This window comes from Musca domestica, unplaced genomic scaffold, assembly GCF_030504385.1.
Source record: "Musca domestica strain aabys unplaced genomic scaffold, Musca_domestica.polishedcontigs.V.1.1 115, whole genome shotgun sequence".
NCBI lineage: Eukaryota > Metazoa > Arthropoda > Insecta > Diptera > Muscidae > Musca > Musca domestica.
The window spans coordinates 1,699,375-1,719,565 of record NW_026712145.1 but is presented as its reverse complement, the minus strand read 5'-3'; the positions used below and the strand labels follow the sequence as shown (position 1 = coordinate 1,719,565).

The following is a 20,191-nucleotide window of genomic DNA, read 5'->3' as shown; positions in this document are numbered from 1 at the left end:
GTGGATCTGCTTCGTAGTTAGTGGATCTGCTTCGCTGTTGTAACACCTCCCCTCGAAGTAGATGCACTACTGGTTAGTAGATGATGTGATGTTAACCCCAGGTTAACCGAACAATATTGATGTTTGTTCTTGTTGAGTCCTTTTGTTAACATGTCGGCTGGCATGTTATCCGTTGAAATATATTCTAGAGTAATATCATTGTTTCGTAGACAATCGCGTACAAAATGGTGACGGATGTCGATATGTTTGGTCCGTGCACTATATCCACAATTCCGAATTAGCTTTTGTGCGCTCTGACTGTCGTTAAACAGGGTAACATTCTCGTTGTAGATACCTATATCGTTGAGTATATTTTTCAGGTAAAGGGCCTCCTTCGTTGCCTCTGCTACGGCAATGTACTCTGCTTCTGTACTCGAAAGAGAAACAGTTTTCTGCTTGCGCGCCTCCCAACTTATGGCGCTGCCTCCAAGTATGAAAGCGTAACCGGAATATGAACGGCGATCTGTCATATTCCCACCCCAATCTGCGTCAACAACACCATAAAGCTCAGTGTTGGTCTTTGTAAATAACAATCCATAATCGAGGGTTCCACGTATGTAACGCAAGATTCTTTTGGCTGATTTCCAGTGTTCCTGATTGTAGTTGGAATTAAATTGGCTCATGAAATTTACGGCGTAAGCAATGTCGGGCCTTGTTGTAACTGCGAGGTACATCAGCGCGCCTATTAATCGTTGATATGGAAATTTCGACATTATACCTTCGTCCTTCATCGCTGGTATAGACAGCTTACAATTTGCTTCCATAGGAGTCCATGCTGATTTACATTCGGCCATACCAAAACGATCCAAAATTAATTCTGCATAATTTCGTTGCGACAGGAACACTTGCTTTGACTTAAGTTTTTGCTGGAAGTCAATGCCTAAGCAACGCTTCACTGGACCAATATCTTTCATATCAAATGATTGTGATAAGGATAACTTTATGTCTCTTATCCACTCCGGAACATTCGAGGCTAATAGCAAGTCATCTACATATATGGAAAGTATGATAATTCTTTCACCTTCTTGCCTCGAAAATAAACATGGATCTTGCTTTGTTGGGTTAAGACCCAGTTGTTTTAACTTCTTTGTTAATCTGTAATACCACATTAGACCGGACTGACGCAGGCCGTACAATGCCTTCTTTAGAAGACACACAGGATCTTTTGCATTTTTCATTGCCTGCCGCCATCTATCTGCTGTCTCTTCGACGTTTCGGTCATGTTTAATAATTTGATTTGTACCAATAGACTTACCGGATTTCAACTTAGTCAATATTGGCATCAACTGCTCAGGGATTTTCATGTAAACATTTTCTTCTAATTTGCCGTTTAAATATGCTGTTACGACGTCCATTTGATGGATCTCCATATCAAATTCCGCTGCTAATGCTGTCAGCATTCTGATGGAAGAATAACGTGCTACAGGTGAGTAGGTCTCGTGAAAATCTTCACCTGGACGTTGGGAATAGCCTTTTGCCACTAGACGAACCTTTTTCTTGCCTGCGGTTGTTCCGTCATCTTTAGTTCGGAAGACTAGTCTGCTATCAATTACTTGCCTTTGGTTGGGGCGCTCGACGATTTCCCACGTATTGTTCTTGATTTGGGCTAAATACTCGTCCTCAATTGCTGCTCTCCAATCCGATGAATTTTGTGCTTCTCTGGTCTCACTTAGAGTAATAGGGTCTGCAACTATTGATAGATATGCCAATTCGCATTCTTCAAAACTTTCTTCTCCCGACTGACTTGTAGATGGATTTCCGTCCTCGTCTTCTGTATCGCTTTTCGAAGTACAGTTTTTTTGGCTGGAACAGTTTTTTGGGGCGTCCGCGAAGTCCCAATTTTCTCAGTCTTGGACGTCCTCTGCCGCGTCTGTCGTCTTTTTCGTTGTCTACACACTCGACAACTTCTTCCTCAGCTTCGGATTCGCTCTCCATTTCATTATTAACGACGTTATTTTCCGGTTCCACGATTTGGTTTGGACATTCAATTTCTATGCGTTTTTCACCATCGACATCAAAAAAGTCTGTATATGTGTCATTAAATCCGCTTTCATTTATAAATTTAACGTCACGACTTATTATTACGTCTCTTTTTCTTTGACACCACATTCGGTAGGCTTTTGATTCTGATGAATATCCAACAAATGTACACAGTTCTGATCGGGATTCAAATTTCCCTTTCGATGGATTTTTATTCAACACGTAGCCTTTACAACCGAATACTTTAAAATGCATCACTGTTGGCTTTTTATTTGTCCACAGATTATATGGTATTTCACCATTAGTCTTTGTAACACAACGATTTCTTATATAACACGCGGTATTTATGGCTTCAGCCCAAAACGACGGGGGCGACCCGGCATGACTCATCATACAGCGTGACATCTCGACGAGAGTCCTATTTTTACGTTCAGCCATCCCGTTTTGTTGTGGCGTGTGGGGAGTGGTCAACCGACGTTTTATACCATTTTTCACCAAATAAGAATCAAATTCATTGTTACAATATTCACGACCATTGTCCGATTGAAGCGCCTTTATCTTTTTACCCGTAAAGTTTTCTGCGGAAGCTTTATATTTTACGAAAGCTGAAAATACATCTGATTTTTTCTTTAAAAAGAACACTTCACAATATCGAGATTTTTCGTCAATAAATGTTACGAAATATTTCGCACCGGAATTAGATTGACACCTCATCGGTCCGCATACATCACTATGAACAATCTCGAGTAATTCGCTGCATCTATCGCCACTTTTCTTAGGAAAAACAGATCGGGTTTGTTTTTGGCTTATGCACACTTCACAAGTCGACAATTTAAGGTCTGGTTTAAAATTTAGTCCATAGATATTTTTACTTTTCGCCATATCTTTCAAGTCTCTTTCATTTAAATGTCCCATTTTATAGTGCCACATATCAAGTTCATTTCGAGGCTCTATAAAATTCGCTGTATTCTCATAATTTTGCATGTAATATAAATTTCCTATTCTTTCCGCACGTAAACACACTTTATTATTTTTATCTGTAACTATCGCACCGGTTTTCCCGAATTTAACTTCATAACCACTGTCTGTTATTTTAGATACTGATAATAAATTGGTACGTAAGTCCGATACATATAACACGTCTTTTAATTGTACGTCCGTATCGTTTCCGCGGCCATGCACTGTTATCTCTACATTTCCAATACCATTTATTTTTGTCGAATTATTATTCGCTAGATTTAGTGTTTGGTCCACTGTACACATCGCTTTAAAATAGTTTTTATTTGCACTCATATGTGATGTGCAGCCACTGTCTAAGCACCACCTCGTATTACCGTCGGGACACAAAAACACTGTTTCTGTTGTTGTAAAACAAACATTCGATTTTTTATTGCTGTTCTCTTCAGCATTCTGCACTGTCTGAGAGTTTTTATTTTTTGCTTTGCAGTTTCTCGCGTAATGTCCATTTCTACCACACTTGAAGCAACCACCACTATTTTGTTTCATTCTCTGTTGTCGCGATTTTTGTTGTTGCTCTTTCTTTGCATATAACGCATTACACTGATCTTTATTGTCTTCTTTTGATTTTCTCGATTCGGATTCTTCAATAATTTTAACACGGAGAATTTCTGGTTTTGGTAATTCGTCACGCGTTTCCACCGCACACCGAAAAGTTTCATATGAGTCTGGAAGACTATACAAAAGTAGAATTGCCAAAAGCTCGTCACCAATAGGGACACCAATTTCTTTTAGTTTGGCTACTGCATCAAAAAAGTCATTTAAATGAGCACGCACATTTTCACTCTCGCGCATTCTTGATAGCGCCACTCGCTTTAATAGTGTAGCCTTTCTGGCGGGGCCTTTCGATTGGTAGGTTGATTCTAATCGTAACCACATTTGTCTTGCCGTGTGGCACTCTGCAATCAAACCTAACTCTGTTGGGCTCATGGCAAGCATAATATCTGCTGCCGCTTTCTGATCCTGCTTTGACCATTTCTCTGCCTCAGCAGTCTCCGTTGGACACTTAGCACTTTCGTCGACATATGACCACAAATCATTTTTTATTAAAATTGCACGCATTTGCATTTTCCACGTATCATAATTTTCCGCGTTTAACGGCTCTATACGCACGACACCGGCCATTTCGACTTTATTATTATTTTAATTGTTTTCCAATTAATTGTTCACAAAATTTTTTTAAACTGACTTCACTCCGAGTCACACTATATGTTTTTCACTTATTTAATTTGCTTTCTCTGCGTGGGACTGGGCCCATAACCTATTAAAACACGAGGGAGAGAAAAGCAAACACGAGCCACGGCGGTTTGAATTCATGTAACTTTATTGAAGTATAGAGTAGAGGTAAGTATGACAGAGAAGTAAATCAAAAAGGAAAACAAAAGTATTTGACATTTCATGTGGATCTTATAATTCGTAAACAAATGCAATTAGTGGATCTGCTTCGTAGTTAGTGGATCTGCTTCGCTGTTGTAACATTTTCACAAGAAATATTTTTTTTGGTTCAGAGGTCTTAAAAATATTTTCTGAAAAAAAGTCTCAAAAAGAAGATTTTTTTCACAAAAAAAAAAAAAAAAAAATATTTTTTTTTAAATTAGGGTTTTTATAAAAAATAAAAGAAATTCCTGCAGAAATGTTCTAAAAAATCCACGATCCTGTCAAAAAGTCCTTCAAAATATTTTACTAAAAATCTATAATAAGACTTAACAATATTTTCCTTAAAAAATCCAAAAAACTTTGTATTGTAAATATTTTAAAATATATTTTTACAAGAAATATATTTCTTGGTCTAGAGGTTTAAAAATATTTTCTGAAAAAAAATCTCAAAAAGAAAATTTTTTTCACAAAAAAAAAATAATTTTTTCAATTAGGGTTTTTATAAAAAATAAAAGAAATTCCTGCAGAAATGTTTTAAAAAATCCACGATCCTGTCAAAAAGTCCTTCAACATATTTTACTAAAAATCTATAATAAGACTTAAAAATCCAAAAAAACTTTATATTGGAAATATTTTAAAATATATTTTCACAAAAAAATATTTTTTGGTCTAGAGGTCTTAAAGATATTTTCTGAAAAAAATTCAAAAGGAAAATTTTTTTTCATAATTTTTTTTTTTCAATTAGGTTTTTTATAAAATTGTGTGGGAAACCACAATTTTTTGTTCTTAGACGAATTTTTAAAAAATCTAAAATTTTTGTAGAAATTCCTACGAAAATATTAAATTTTTGGCACTCATGAGGACGTATGATTTATATAATTTCAGAAATATAGATTATACGCAACATGGTTTCATTTATGGACCAGCAAAATTCTATAAAATGCCTTTATCCTACGGAAAAAAGGTTTTGAATGAAAAATTACTTTGATAAGTCTTAAAAAAAATATTTTAAAAGAATCACTTTGATTTAAAAAAAAAAAAAAAAAAAAAATATTTCCGAAAAATCCTTGTTTATTAGTTCACAAAAAAAAATATTTTTTAAAAATCCCCGTTGATTGCACCGTGGAAAAAATATTTTTTGAGAAATCTCTTCAAGTTGTCATCCTTGGAAAAAATATTCTTTAAAAATCCGCGTTGATTGGTCTTTGGAGAATATATTCTTTAAAAAAATGATCCATGTTTTCAACCACGGAAAAATATATTTTTTTTAAATCCGCGTTGATTGGTCCTTGGAGCAATATTATTTAAGTAATTCATCCATGTATTCATTCTTGAAAAAATATATTTTTTAAAAATCCACGTTGATTTTTAGGAAATCTACGTTGAATGGTCTTTGGAAAAATATTATTTCAAAATCAACGTTGATTGGCCCTGAGAAAAAATATTTTCTAAGAAAACCATTCTTTAAAAAACTACGTTGATTTGTAAAATATATTTCTTAGAACTCCACGTTGAATTGGAAATAATATTCCTTAAGAAATCTATTCATGTGTTCATCCTTGGAAAAAATATTCTTTAAAAATTCACGTTGATTGCTCTTTCGAAAAAATATTTTTCCTTGCAAGGATTTTATAAAATATCCTAAGGAAAATATTCAATTTTTGGCACTCCTGAGGACGTATGATTTATATAATTTTAAAAATATTGATTATACGCAACATGGTTTCAATACTGGCAAGCAAAAGACTATTAAATGATTAAAAAGGCATATAGTTTCCGAAAAATCCTTTTTGAAAAATATTGTTACAAAATCCACTTTGATTGGTCCTTGGAAAAACTTTTTTTCCTTGAAAAAAAAACAATTTTTTTATGGAATCCATCCACGCTTCATCCTTGGAAAAAAATATTCTTTATAAAAATATTCTGCACTGATTGGTCCTTGGAAAAAACATTTTTTAAAAATCCACGTTAATTGGTTCTTGGAAAAATATCCTTCAACAAATCCATCTATGTTTTCACCCTTGGAAAAAATGTTCTTTGAAAATCCTTGGAAAAACTATTTTTTTTTATAAAATCCATACATGTTTTTACATCCTTGAAAAAATATTTTTTAAAAATCCTGGGAAAAAAATATTCTTTAAAAAAAATCATCAATGTTTTCATCCTTAGAAAAAAACATGTACTAAAAAATTCATCTAAGTTTTCATTCTTGGGAAAAATATTTTTAAGAAATCCATCAATGTTTTTACATCCTGGGAAAAAATATTCTTTAATTGGTTCTTGAAAAAATATTCTAAATATTTCTAAGAAATCCATTCATGTTTTCATCCTTGCAAAAAAATAATCTTTAAAAATCCACGATGATTGATCTTTGAAAAAAAAAATATTTTTAAGAAATCCATCCATGTTTTCATTTTCATCTTTTCTTTAAAAATCCTCGTTGATTGGTCCTCGAAAAAAATATTATTTAAAAAATCCACTTTGATTGGTCCTTGGAAAAAATAGTCTTTAAAAAATCCACGTTGATTGGTCCTTGGAAAAAAAGTCTTTAAAAAATCCACGTTGATTGTCCTTTGAAAAAAAATATTGGGATAATATTCTAGAAATCCTTCAACAAATACAATTTTTCGCCTGGAAGTCCTAAAAACTTAATTAACATCTTTGGTTCCTCAAAAATGTCCTTAAAACAAAAATATTCATGTCCAGCAGCCCTTTAAAAATCACTTTTCTTGTGGAAGGAAGTTGGGACGTACTTGAAAAAATATTATTAAAACATGTCAGCCGGGAAGTACTTTTAAGTTATATTAAAAATTTAGGATTGCTAGCCAGAAGATATTTTAGAAAAAATAACCTAGGAAAGGATGTCTTCCACAATTCCATATTTTTTGATCAGAAAGTCCCTAATCAAATATTCTTCAAAAAAAAAAAATACATTCTAGAGCTGGATTCCTGTTCTAAGAAAGTAATATTGTTTTTTTTTTAATCCTTAATTTGGCATTTCCTTCTTCATAGAACAAAAACTTGAGATCCTGGTAAAGGCTTTGATTAAAATGGATTTCAAATGGAAATGGACGGATTATACGAGGTACGTGATTTTTCATCGAAAAAGTTCAACCCCTAAAAGGGAGCTATTTATAAAATCTTGGCATTAAAAAATCTTTTAATATTAAACGCTTGTACGCCAAGATATAAGAAGGTATAAAACTACTTAATTTACATTCGGTAGAAGCATTGGAAAGTTCGACATTAGGAAAAATCGGGGCCAATGCCACCTTTTATGACAGTTATGACCACTTGTGGCACAAGAAAAAGTGGACCTATGAATTTGAATTGCATACTTGATTTAATAATGAAAAACATATTGGAATGCGGACTATAAGAAAAATCATACCTTCGAAACCCCCACCCACCCAAAAAATTCAGCTTTCCGTTCAAATTACCAATAATTGCGAGGAATTTTTCGAAGCCAGGACCCACATTGAATATTTTGTCTACTACCATTTAGAATTTAAAATATCAAATTTAGGAAACCTTGGCAGGACAATGTCTAAAAAATACCTAAATTTCTCTCGCTGACGCATAATCGAAAGGGCCGTCGATATTTAAATAAAATTGTATTGAAATAGACAGCTTTAAGTCTCATTTATAATCTAAAATTTGAATAATAATAAAGGCAAATACCAAAAATTCCATTGGTCCCACGATTAACTGTTTCAAAACTAAAGACATTAAAAAAATATTCCTCCCTCAAAAACTTACCCGAATGACTCGCCTCCCGAATCAGGTCATTTATGATTTCATCTCGCACATTTATGCCCAAATTTTTCAGCATAAACTGGAGTTCGTTTGCTGTAACACGGCCATCACGATTTCTGTCTAATAAATCAAAAGCTGTGCGTAGATCTGGAAGAAAAAAAAAAGAGAAGGACATTAGCAAAACATGGAAAATTGGGAAAATAACAAATTTATGTTAACATTTTTGTTGTTGTTGTTAATAGACGTTTCATGGACGTGTTTGTTTTACAAAACAACAAAAAGCAAATGAATAATAAATGTTGTTGTGGTTAAAAGGCAAGTGTCAATGAAGAAAATAAAACAGCTTGTTTTGTGGTATGATTAATATTTATTAGGTCAATAAATGTTGAGCATACGCAGTGTGGTGCAGAATTGAAATGAGATTTTTTTTATGAAGGATAATAATATACTACGCCGAATGTTTTGTTGCAGATAATGTGTGAAGAGCAAACAGCAATATGGTGTGCATGAGGGCGTATGATTTACGTCGTTAGAAATAGCAATGTTGCTCATACGCAACAGGGGGGGGGTCTATGAACTGGATTTTATTTTATAAAATATAAAATATTGAATATTTGAATATTTTAAGGGAAAAACACGTTGTTGGCCTATGGGTCCTTAAAAAAACATTTTATAAAAAATCAACGTTCAAAAAATCCTTTACATAATGTTTGTGTGAGAGTGGGTATATTATCCTTAATATATGTGTATATGTATGTATTGCCTGCATGGATAATTTTTCTATTTATTTTTTTTTTTTTGTTTTTATTTTCCATTATTTTATTTTTTTTATTTTCGTACAGCTGACACACGATTAATTAAATTTCTATGTTAACATTCGAGTATTTCTGATTGTGATTTACACACATTTATCGCACAAAAAGGATGTTGCTGGCTTCAGGCGATAGTGTTAATCATGGAAGATTATCTTTCAAGGACAATAAGGATCTCAAATTAATAAAATAAACAAATTAAGAAAGGAGTAACCAAGGCGGGTTTTTACAAATATTTTTTCGAAGACCAACGCAGATTCTTTAAAGAATATTTTTTCAAGGACCAAATAAACGTGGATTTTTTAAAGAATATTTTTTCAAGGACCAAAAGAAACGTGGATTTTTTAAACAATATTTTTTCAAAGACCAAAAGAAACGTGGATTTTTAAAGAATATTTTTTCAAGGACCAAAAGAAACGTGGATTTTTTAAAGAATATTTTTTCAAGGACCAAAAGAAACATGGATTTTAAAAAAATATTTTTTTCAAGGAAAGGATCAATAAACTTGGATTTTTTAAAGAATATTTTTTTTCAAAGACCAAAAGAAACGTGGATTTTTTGAAGAATAATTTTTTAAGGACCAACAGACGTGGATTTTTTAAAGAATATTTTTTCAAGGACCAAAAGAAACCTGCATTTTTTAAAGAATATTTTTTCAAGGACCAAAAGAAACCTGCATTTTTTAAAGAATATTTTTTCAAGGACCAAAAGAAACCTGCATTTTTTAAAGAATATTTTTTCAAGGACCAAAAGAAACGTGGATTTTTTAAAGAATATTTTTTCAAGGACCAACAGACGTGGATTTTTTAAAGAATATTTTTTCAAGGACCAAAAGGAACGTGGATTTTTTAAAGAATATTTTTTTCAAGGACCAAAAGGAACGTGGATTTTTTAAAGAATATTTTTTTCAAGGACCAAAAGGAACGTGGATTTTTTAAAGAATATTTTTTTCAAGGACCAAAAGGAACGTGGATTTTTTAAAGAATATTTTTTTCAAGGACCAAAAGGAACGTGGATTTTTTAAAGAATATTTTTTTCAAGGACCAAAAGGAACGTGGATTTTTTAAAGAATATTTTTTTCAAGGACCAAAAGGAACGTGGATTTTTTAAAGAATATTTTTTTCAAGGACCAAAAGGAACGTGGATTTTTTAAAGAATATTTTTTTCAAGGACCAAAAGGAACGTGGATTTTTTAAAGAATATTTTTTTCAAGGACCAAAAGGAACGTGGATTTTTTAAAGAATATTTTTTTCAAGGACCAAAAGGAACGTGGATTTTTTAAAGAATATTTTTTTCAAGGACCAAAAGGAACGTGGATTTTTTAAAGAATATTTTTTTCAAGGACCAAAAGGAACGTGGATTTTTTAAAGAATATTTTTTTCAAGGACCAAAAGGAACGTGGATTTTTTAAAGAATATTTTTTTCAAGGACCAAAAGGAACGTGGATTTTTAAAGAATATTTTTTTCAAGGACCAAAAGGAACGTGGATTTTTTAAAGAATATTTTTTTCAAGGACCAAAAGAAACGTGGATTTTTTAAAGAATATTTTTTTCAAGGACCAAAAGGAACGTGGATTTTTTAAAGAATATTTTTTTCAAGGACCAAAAGACGTGGATTTTTTAAAGAATATTTTTTTAAGGACCAACAGACGTGGATTTTTTAAAGAATACTTTTTCACGGGCCAAAAGAAACGTGGATTTTTTAAACAATATTTTTTCAAGGACCAAAAGAAACGTGGATTTTTTAAAGAATATTTTTTCAAGGACCAAAAGAAACGTGGATTTTTTAAAGAATACTTTTTCAAGGACCAAAAGAAACGTGGATTTTTTAAAGAATATTTTTTCAAGGACCAAAAGAAACGTGGATTTTTTAAAGAATATTTTTTCAAGGACCAAAAGAAACGTGGATTTTTTAAAGAATATTTTTTCAAGGACCAAAAGAAACGTGGATTTTTTAAGGAATATTTTTTCAAGGACCAACTAAACGTGGATTTTTTAAAGAATATTTTTTTCAAGGACCAACTAAACGTGGATTTTTTAAAGAATATTTTTTTCAAGGACCAACTAAACGTGGATTTTTTAAAGAATATTTTTTTCAAGGACCAACTAAACGTGGATTTTTTAAAGAATATTTTTTTCAAGGACCAAATAAACTTGGATTTTTTTAAAGAATATTTTTTCAAGGACGAAATAAACGTGGATTTTTTAAAGAATATTTTTTCAAGGACCAACAGACGTGGATTTTTCAAAGAATATTTTTTTTCAAGGACCAAATAAACGTGGATTTTTTTAAAGAATATTTTTTCAAGGACGAAATATACGTGGATTTTTTAAAGAATATTTTTTCAAGGACGAAATAAACGTGGATTTTTTAAAGAATATTTTTTTCAAGGACCAATAGATCAAAAAACCTGGATTTTTTAAAGAATATTTTTTTCAAGGACCAAAAAACCGTGGATTTTTTAAAGATTTTTTTAAGGACAACAGATGTGGACTTTTTAAAGAAAATTTTTTCAAGGACCAAATAAACGTGGATTTTTTAAGGAATATTTTTTTAAGGACCAACTAAACGTGGATTTTTTAAAGAATATTTTTTTCAAGGACCAACTAAACGTGGATTTTTTAAAGAATATTTTTTTCAAGGACCAACTAAACGTGGATTTTTTAAAGAATATTTTTTCAAGGACAAAAAGAAACGTGGATTTTTTAAAGAATATTCTTTTCAAGGACCAAATAAAAGTGGATTTTTTAAAGAATATTCTTTTCAAGGACCAAATAACGTGGATTTTTTAAAGAACATTTTTCAAGGACCAAAAGAAACGTGGATTTTTTAAAGAATATTTTTTCAAGGACCAAAAGAAACGTGGATTTTTTTAAAGAATATTTTTTTCAAGGGCCAAAAAGAACGTGGATTTTTTAAAGAATATTTTTTCAAGGACCAAAGAAACGTGGATTTTTTAAAGAATATTTTTTCAAGGACCAAAGAAACGTGGATTTTTTAAAAAATATTTTTTCAAGGACCAAAAGAAACGTGGATTTTTTTAAGAATATTTTTTCAAGGACCAAAAGAAACGTGGATTTTTTAAAGAATATTTTTTCAAGGACCAAAAGAAACGTGGATTTTTTAAAGAATATTTTTTTTCAAGGACCAAGTAAACGCGGATTTTTTAAAGAATATTTATTTTTTAAAATATATTTATTGTTCAAGGACCAAATAACATGGATTTTTTGAAGAAAATTTTTTCAAGGATTAACATTTATTTTTTCAAGGACCATTAGAGACGTGTATTTTTTTTTAAATATTTTTTAATGTCTAAAAATCAATGCGAAAAATACCAAATATATACCTATGTTGAAAAATTTCTTTAAAATGATTTTCTATTCCCAAACTAGCCTAAATAGCCAAATCGAGTGGAAAATATGGCCAAGACCCTCGAAACGAGTAAAACCACGATGCCTTAGAAACCACGATACCAAACAAGGGTCAGACTAAGTGAAAAACGAGGCCAAGTCTCCGGAAATAGCTAAAATCAGGGGAATACCTGCATATGAGGGTTGTACCAAAACGTGGGCCTAAATTGATAAAAATTACTAAAATTCGTTTGTTGATGATCGACGAGGAGCAACTTCCGATGCATTTCATATCAAATTATTTTCAAAATCTTTTCTTTAGAAATTTCTTTTTGATTGGTGCTAAGCGGATTTGTTTCCAAAGAACTTTGGATGATTCCCGAGAATATTCGCTTTTCCCATTAAATGCAAAAATCCCGTGGTTTATCGTCTCAACTCAAATGCCCTCCTAGTTTTCCACTTATTTTTCCGTGTGAATAGAAGAAAACTTGTAATAAAAAGGAAAACAATTTCCTTAGTTTCCAGTTTTCTTTTATTTTTTGCTTCTGCAGGATTCATTTCGTTGCCGGTTTCATTTTTTCTTCCTCTGAAAAGAAATTCATTTTATTACAAAAAATGTCAATTTTCTTTGGGTTACTACTTTGGTGTTGGTGCAAATGCCGACCTTTAGCCAATGAATGATAAAGTTACTGTTTTCAAGGGAGGGGAGAGAGAGGGAGAGAAAGACCTTACTACGACGCAATGAAATGTGGAAGGAATAAAATTACTTTACTTTGTTGTGGGCGATGAAAGTGGAAAATAGTTAGAAAAAAGAGAAAAAGCGGTTTCAATTTTCTTTTATAGTTTTCGTTTTTATGGTTTCCCAGCCAGCCGCCTTAGATGTGAAGATATGCATGGGGGGTGGACTGGCTCTAAATGAAATGACATCGAAGGGCAAATTGTGGTACGGATCAAGATCTGGAGCAATTTAAGTGGCTACTAAGAAAGTTGGTTGATATTATTTCGCATATTTTGGTTTTAGAGATAACAGAAGGTATCCTTCCCCTGTTTATACCCTACAACACAAGGTGGTCTGGGTATTATGTCTTTGGGCATTTTTTTGTAACAGGCAAAGGGAAACGAGATAGACCCATAGTTCCTTTTGACGATCTGCATAGAATCATATTCAGAGTCGATTTATGCATGTCCGTCCGTCAGTCTGTCCGTCAGTCTGTCCGACCGTCCGTCTGTCCATGTATTTTTGTAAACAGAATACAGTTCGCATTTATTGCCCGATTCAGATGAAATTTTGCACAAATCGTTTGTTTGGCCCAAGGACGAACCCTATTGAAATTGGAGATAATCGGTCAAAATCTAGATATAGCTCCCATATATAACTTCGTCCGATTTAGCTTTTATTGTGTACCAATCGTGTAATATCAGCTCGAATAGTATGAAATTTTGCACGTACAACCAAATTAGGCCTGAAAATAAGTATGCCAAATTTGATCGGAATCGGTTCAGATATAGCTATAGCTCCCATATATATTGTTCATCCGATTTGTTATTTTTGTAATCCGTAGCCGTAATATTCACTCCGTAACAACAATATTTGGGGAATTATATCAAATGCAGCTCAGAAATACCTATGCTTAATTTTATCGAGATTGGTTCCGATTTGGACATAGCTCCCGTATATAACTTCGTCCGATTTAACTTATATTGTGCATCAAACGTCTAATATTTACCCTAATGGTATGGAATTTTGCACATACACCCAAATTAGGCCTGAATTAAAGTATGCCAAATTTGATCGGAATCGGTTCAAATATAGCTATAGCTCCCATATATATTGTTCATCCGATTTGTTATTTTTTGTCCTCCGCAGCTGTAATGTGCACTCTGTAACAACAATATTTGGGGAAATATATCAAATGCAGCTCAAAAATACATTGGCTAAATTTTATCGAAATCGGTTCAGATTTGGATATAGCTCCCATACATAACATCGTCCGATTTACCTTTTATTGTGCACCAATCGTGTAATATCAGCTCGAATAGTATGAAATTTTGCACCTACAACCAAATTAGGCCTGAAAATTAGTATGCCAAATTTGATCGAAATCGGTTCAGATATATCTATAGCTCCCATATATATTGTTCATCCGATTTGTTATTTTTGTCCTCCACAGCCGTGATATGCACCCTGTAACAACAATATTTGGGGAAATATATCAAATACAGCTCAGAAATACAATTGCTAAATTTCATTGAGATCTGTTCAAATTTGGATAAAGCTCCCGTATATAACTTCGTCCGATTTACCTTTTATTGTGCACCAAACGTGTAATATCAGTCCGAATAGTATGGAATTTTGCACACACAACCAAATTAGGCCTGAAAATAAGTATGCCAAATTTGATAGAAATCGGTTTAGATATAGCTATAGCTCCTATATATATTGTTCTTCCGATTTGTTATTTTTGTCCTCTGCAGCCGTAATATGCACTCTGTAACAACAATATTTGGGGATATATACCAAATACAGCTCTGAAATACATTTGCTAAACTTTATCGAGATCGGTTCAGATTTGGATATAGCTCCCGTATATAACTTCGTCCGATTTACCCTAAATTTTGCACCAAACGTCTAATATTTGCCCAAATTGGATGCAATTTGGCACTTACGACCGAATTGAGTCTAGAAGCTAGTATGTCAAATTTGGTGAAGATCGGGGTTCAGATATAGCAATAGCTCCCATATATATTGTTCTTCCGATTTCTCATTTTTGTCCTCCGCAGCCGTAATATGTACTCCGTAACAACGATATTCGGGGAAATATATCAAATGCAGCTCAGAAATACAATTGCTAAATTTCATTAAAATCGGTTCAGATTTGGATAAAGCTCCCGTATATAACTTCGTCCGATTTACCTCTTATTGTACACCAAATGTCTAATATTTGTCCAAATGGTATGGAATTTGGCACACGCGACCGAATTGAGTCTAGAAGCTAGTATGCCAAATTTCAGATATAGCTATAGCTCCCATATATATTGTTCATCCGATTTGTTATATTTGTTACCCACAGCCGTAATATGCACTTCGTAACAACGATATTCAGGGAAATATATGAAAAACAGCTCAGAAATATCTTTGCCAAATTTTATCGAGATCGGATATATCTACCATATATATCTTTATCTGATTTCAAATAAATTTTGCACCAAATGGGCAATACAAGTCCGAATTTAAAAGATACGAATGCTTCGGCATATTTAGTCCTTTGAACTTTAAATTATAATTATAATCACAGCGTGCATGATTGAATTCTCCCATAAAAACTTTTAATTGCTATGTGGAGCTCTACTAAATTAGGAAAGTGGTGTAGGGTATCATAAAGTCGGCCCCGCCCGATTTTAGGACTTCCTTTACTGGTTAATATATATGACTTCCTGGCGTTTAGGTAGGATTTAGACTTATGACGTCTTCAAGGACCTATAGTAGAATTTTATGACAAATAATAACAACAAATAATATTTTGACTTGTTACGAACCCGTTTAAAGGGAGTTTTTAGCGATATTTTTTAAAAAAAGTACTAAAAACACCCCTTTTTTGGCCCGCTTGAGGGTTAAAAACAAAATATTCCTCGTATTTTTAAATAAAATAATGCCGGAGACACTAGAAGTCTAAAATGCATTGATTCCGAGGAATCTTAATCCGCAAATTTCCAAAAGTGTTGAAGAAGGGGGGAACTTGCCCCCTCTATAAAGGTTACTTTATGTAAGATTTCAAACCACCGATACACGTGTCTTCTTTTGTTAGGTACTACTTTCATAATCTGCTGAATTTTCCCCGTAATAATTGAAAATTTGAATTTTGTCGCACAGTGTACAGGGTGTGATAAAAAAACTTTAAATATTCATTATTTCCCAAAACAATTTTTGTTAGGATACCTCATACTCGACGAACATAAAATATACCTTCTCTTTTGACCTTGACCAATCACTTATACCCCCCATTCCTTCTACGCCCCCATTGGCTCTCACACTGCTCAATTTTTTTTTATATTCTCCGCTCCACATAATCTTAATTGAGTGGAAATTCAATTAATGCCGTTATCTATTTATTATTGAATTACAATTGAGAGAACAAATAACGGCCGGGGCTATTAAATATCCCAATTGACCTTTACAAAAGATAGGTAGGTGTCAATGGGGCGGCACGGTGGTGGTTAATTGGAGACAGCGAAATTAACAATTAACTCGCAATAATGACAACAGCGACAGCAACAATAACTTGCTGAGAGATATGTTGTTTGGCCGACATAATCCGTCGCAACCAAACTGACCGCCATGAATAAATAATGGGTGTCGTGTGGGAAAAAAGTATGGCATGCCACGTGATGTTGTTATTGTTGTATATCAACAGTTTGATTGGTAATATGTTTCTTTGTTTTTTTTTTTTTTTTTTGTTTATTAACAATGAATTATCGGACCAAGGGTCATCTGGCTTAACAAATTATTTACCACCTCCACTGATAACAAAGGTGGTAATAAACAAAGCATGTTTAATTTCGTAGCTGTTTTTTTTTTTTTGGAATTCCATTTTTAAAAAAATTGGATTTGACCGGTTATTTTAAAGATTTCTATTTTATTTTATTATTTATTATAATAAATTTTTGCTAATGAAAATGACAGCATTATTGAATGGATTTCCCGTTGCTCTTATCTTATCTGAGGTGGAGTGTTAATTTCTAATACCTGCTGCCAACACTTAATAATTTTTCGTTATTAATTAAGATATTGTTATCAATATAGAAATGAATTTAATTTAAATTTATAGGTTTTAACAATAAAACAGGGGTCTTTTTAAATAATTCACGTTTTTTTGGACCTCGAAAAAAATATTTTTTAAAAAATCCACGTTTCTTTGGAACTCGAAAAAAATATTTTTTAAAAAATCCACGTGTACAAAATACTTTGTACATACTTTTGAGTGAGATTGAGGCGCTGGGAAAATCCAACAATTAAAAATAAATATTTCCAAATTATCAGTTTCCCAGCGGTCATAAAATATCACATGTGTAGAATTAAGTGATCTTGTGCGCTGTCGCATACGATAATGTGTAAGATAATAAAGGTCATGACCCACACACACAGTATCGATGCGTACAGTGGATAGCCAAGACCACTTGAATGAAGGGACAAGCACCCATGCAATGTTTCTTTTAAATCTAATAATAGATAAGAACAATTGTGTGGCTGCGACTAGGTTAAGTTAGATTAGTTTCAGTAGTACGTAAGGAACATATTTTAAAAATAAAATTAGAATTGAATCAACAGCCACACGATACGGTCGTGTTTTTCTCTTCTCCCGCTTACATATGGTCCTTCGAGCCGGATACTAAGAATTGAAATAACACACAGACGAGACGGTCGTGTTTTCTCTTCTCCCGCTAACATATGGTCAATCGAGCCTTCACTTTTTTATAAAGTGGAAATAACTAGCGGCCGTAAAAAAATTGTAGGAGTTTTCCCCCACCAGTGGTAAGAGACTCACTACAAGCAGAAATAGATATTCTCCAGAAATAGAGGAGAATTTCTACAAAAAACAAAGTCCGTTAAGGCATTTTAAATATAAGACCATAGGGGCATTTTGAAATAGCCGAAGGGACTAATTTGAATAAAAAAGCCATAGGGGCAAAATAAAAAAAAAAGCCATAGGGGCAAAATAAAAAAAAAAAAAGCCATAGGGGCAAAATAAAAAAAAAAAAAGCCATAGGGGCAAAAACAAAAAAAAAAAGCCATAGGGGCAAAAATAAAAATAAAACGAAAAGAGGACAACAGAAGTCCCAAATAAAAAAAAAATATATATATACATAAAAATAAATTTTGAAAAGAGGACATCAATTAGTCCAAGTTAAAACTCAAAAAGAATTCCGAAAAAAAAAAATGGATCAAGAAGCAAAATTTTTGGTCTTGGCTGACTATTTCTGCACAACATTGGCATCGGCGACTCAATTTAAAAAAATTCGTAACGTGAACAAGTATAAGATTCTTGTTGAAAACACGTATTACGTTTTACAACAAACGTTGAAAAGTTTTAAAAAGTACATTCCTCAGAGAATCCAGGAAAGTTCAGTAGCAGTGGATAAATGCCTTGTGTTAGCGCATAAATTAATGGCGACCGGAACACGAGGTTGCAAGTTGAATGGAGATACTGCACAAGCGAAAATTGAAGAATGCTTAAAACCACCAGGACCCTGGAGAATTGAACTGGAGTACTATTTCCTTAGTCCGGAGGAAGTAGCAATGGAAGCTGAGGAGTGTGCAAATATTGTATTTCCCACCTTTGGGCTGACAACAGAGCAGAGGCCCTCGAAGACCACAAGTTGTGGAAAAGATGCAAAGGGTGATATTACATGCCCTTTGGATGATAAAAGAGAAGCGGAATATTGTATTGGTGATCGAGACACTCTTGAAATGGCTAGAAGATATTGGCTATTTTATCCACATGATTGCGAATGTGACTGGTGTGTTTTTGTTGCAGCTCGAAACTTTGAGGATATGAATATATTCCCGCCGGCAAGTCCTAACTCGGAGGAAAAAGTTAGAGCTCTTACCCAAAATAATGAAGAGGGAAGACTCAATACTGCATCACAATTAGCCGAATCAGCTTCCCGAATCAAAATATTAGAAGATGGCCTGAAAACCGCTAATGATGAAAAACTGGGGCTTGAAGATTTGGTGCAGTCCTTGCTAACTAAATTTGAAAGAGACATACAGGCCATTGAAGAAAAAGCTCAAAAGCAACGGCGTGACCTGGAAAACCAAGTCCAAGATCTGGAAGCTAAGCTGGAACATCAAAAGAAAAAATTGGAAGCCATCGTAGAAGAACTCGACACATCAGAGGAAGTCAGCAGTGACAAAATGGACAAGCATGTACAAAAAGTGTCCTTGGACAATATGAATTTGAGAAGCCACAGGGAACAGAACCACCAACAAGAGAAGAGCAAAAAAAGAAATCCGGTGTATATTGGTACTTCTCTAAAAGACACGTTTGGCAAAGATAACGATAAATGCATCGAGGAAGCGGAGAAAAAAGAGCGCGACAAGGTAAAGAGGAATAGAATTAATAACAAACACCGGGAATCCTCATTGAAGCAACCGCGTATAAAATACATCAGCAATGACCTAACCTTGGATGCCCTACGAAAAAATGACTCCTTGGATGATCGCAGCCAGCAACTACCAAATCACAAGTCGCCAAAGAATTATAAAGCTTGGAAGTTAAAACCGGCAGATAAGGGTGGCGGTATCGACAAGAGAGACTGGGCAAAGAAATGGAGTCGTTTCCTGAAAGCGGTTACTTAACGAGACATTCATATTATTTTACATAGTATATACATGTTTATATATAGATTATATTTCATATTGTTATATTTGAATATTTCGTGCCAATCATTTTATAAAAAAAAAATACAGTCCACTATAAAAATATACACATTTAAGCCGCCCGGGAGAATGTACAAAATACTTTGTACATACTTTTGAGTGAGATTGAGGCGCTGGGAAAATCCAACAATTAAAAATAAATATTTCCAAATTATCAGTTTCCCAGCGGTCATAAAATATCACATGTGTAGAATTAAGTGATCTTGTGCGCTGTCGCATACGATAATGTGTAAGATAATAAAGGTCATGACCCACACACACAGTATCGATGCGTACAGTGGATAGCCAAGACCACTTGAATGAAGGGACAAGCACCCATGCAATGTTTCTTTTAAATCTAATAATAGATAAGAACAATTGTGTGGCTGCGACTAGGTTAAGTTAGATTAGTTTCAGTAGTACGTAGGGAACATATTTTAAAA

The 20,191-nt window shown here is 33.2% G+C and overlaps 1 protein-coding gene across 5 annotated transcripts in view; it reads right to left on the bottom strand.

Annotated features, from left to right (window-relative positions):
- LOC101888654 (calcium-binding protein E63-1) overlaps positions 1 to 20,191 on the bottom strand; it is a 233,132-nt gene that overhangs the window by 69,256 nt on the left and 143,685 nt on the right. For all 5 annotated transcript variants that reach the window (XM_059132213.1, XM_059132211.1, XM_059132212.1 and 2 more), the window contains one exon: positions 8,173 to 8,316. In XM_059132213.1, coding sequence (XP_058988196.1) covers positions 8,173 to 8,316 — 144 coding nt within the window. The remainder of the gene's footprint in view (positions 1 to 8,172; positions 8,317 to 20,191) is intronic.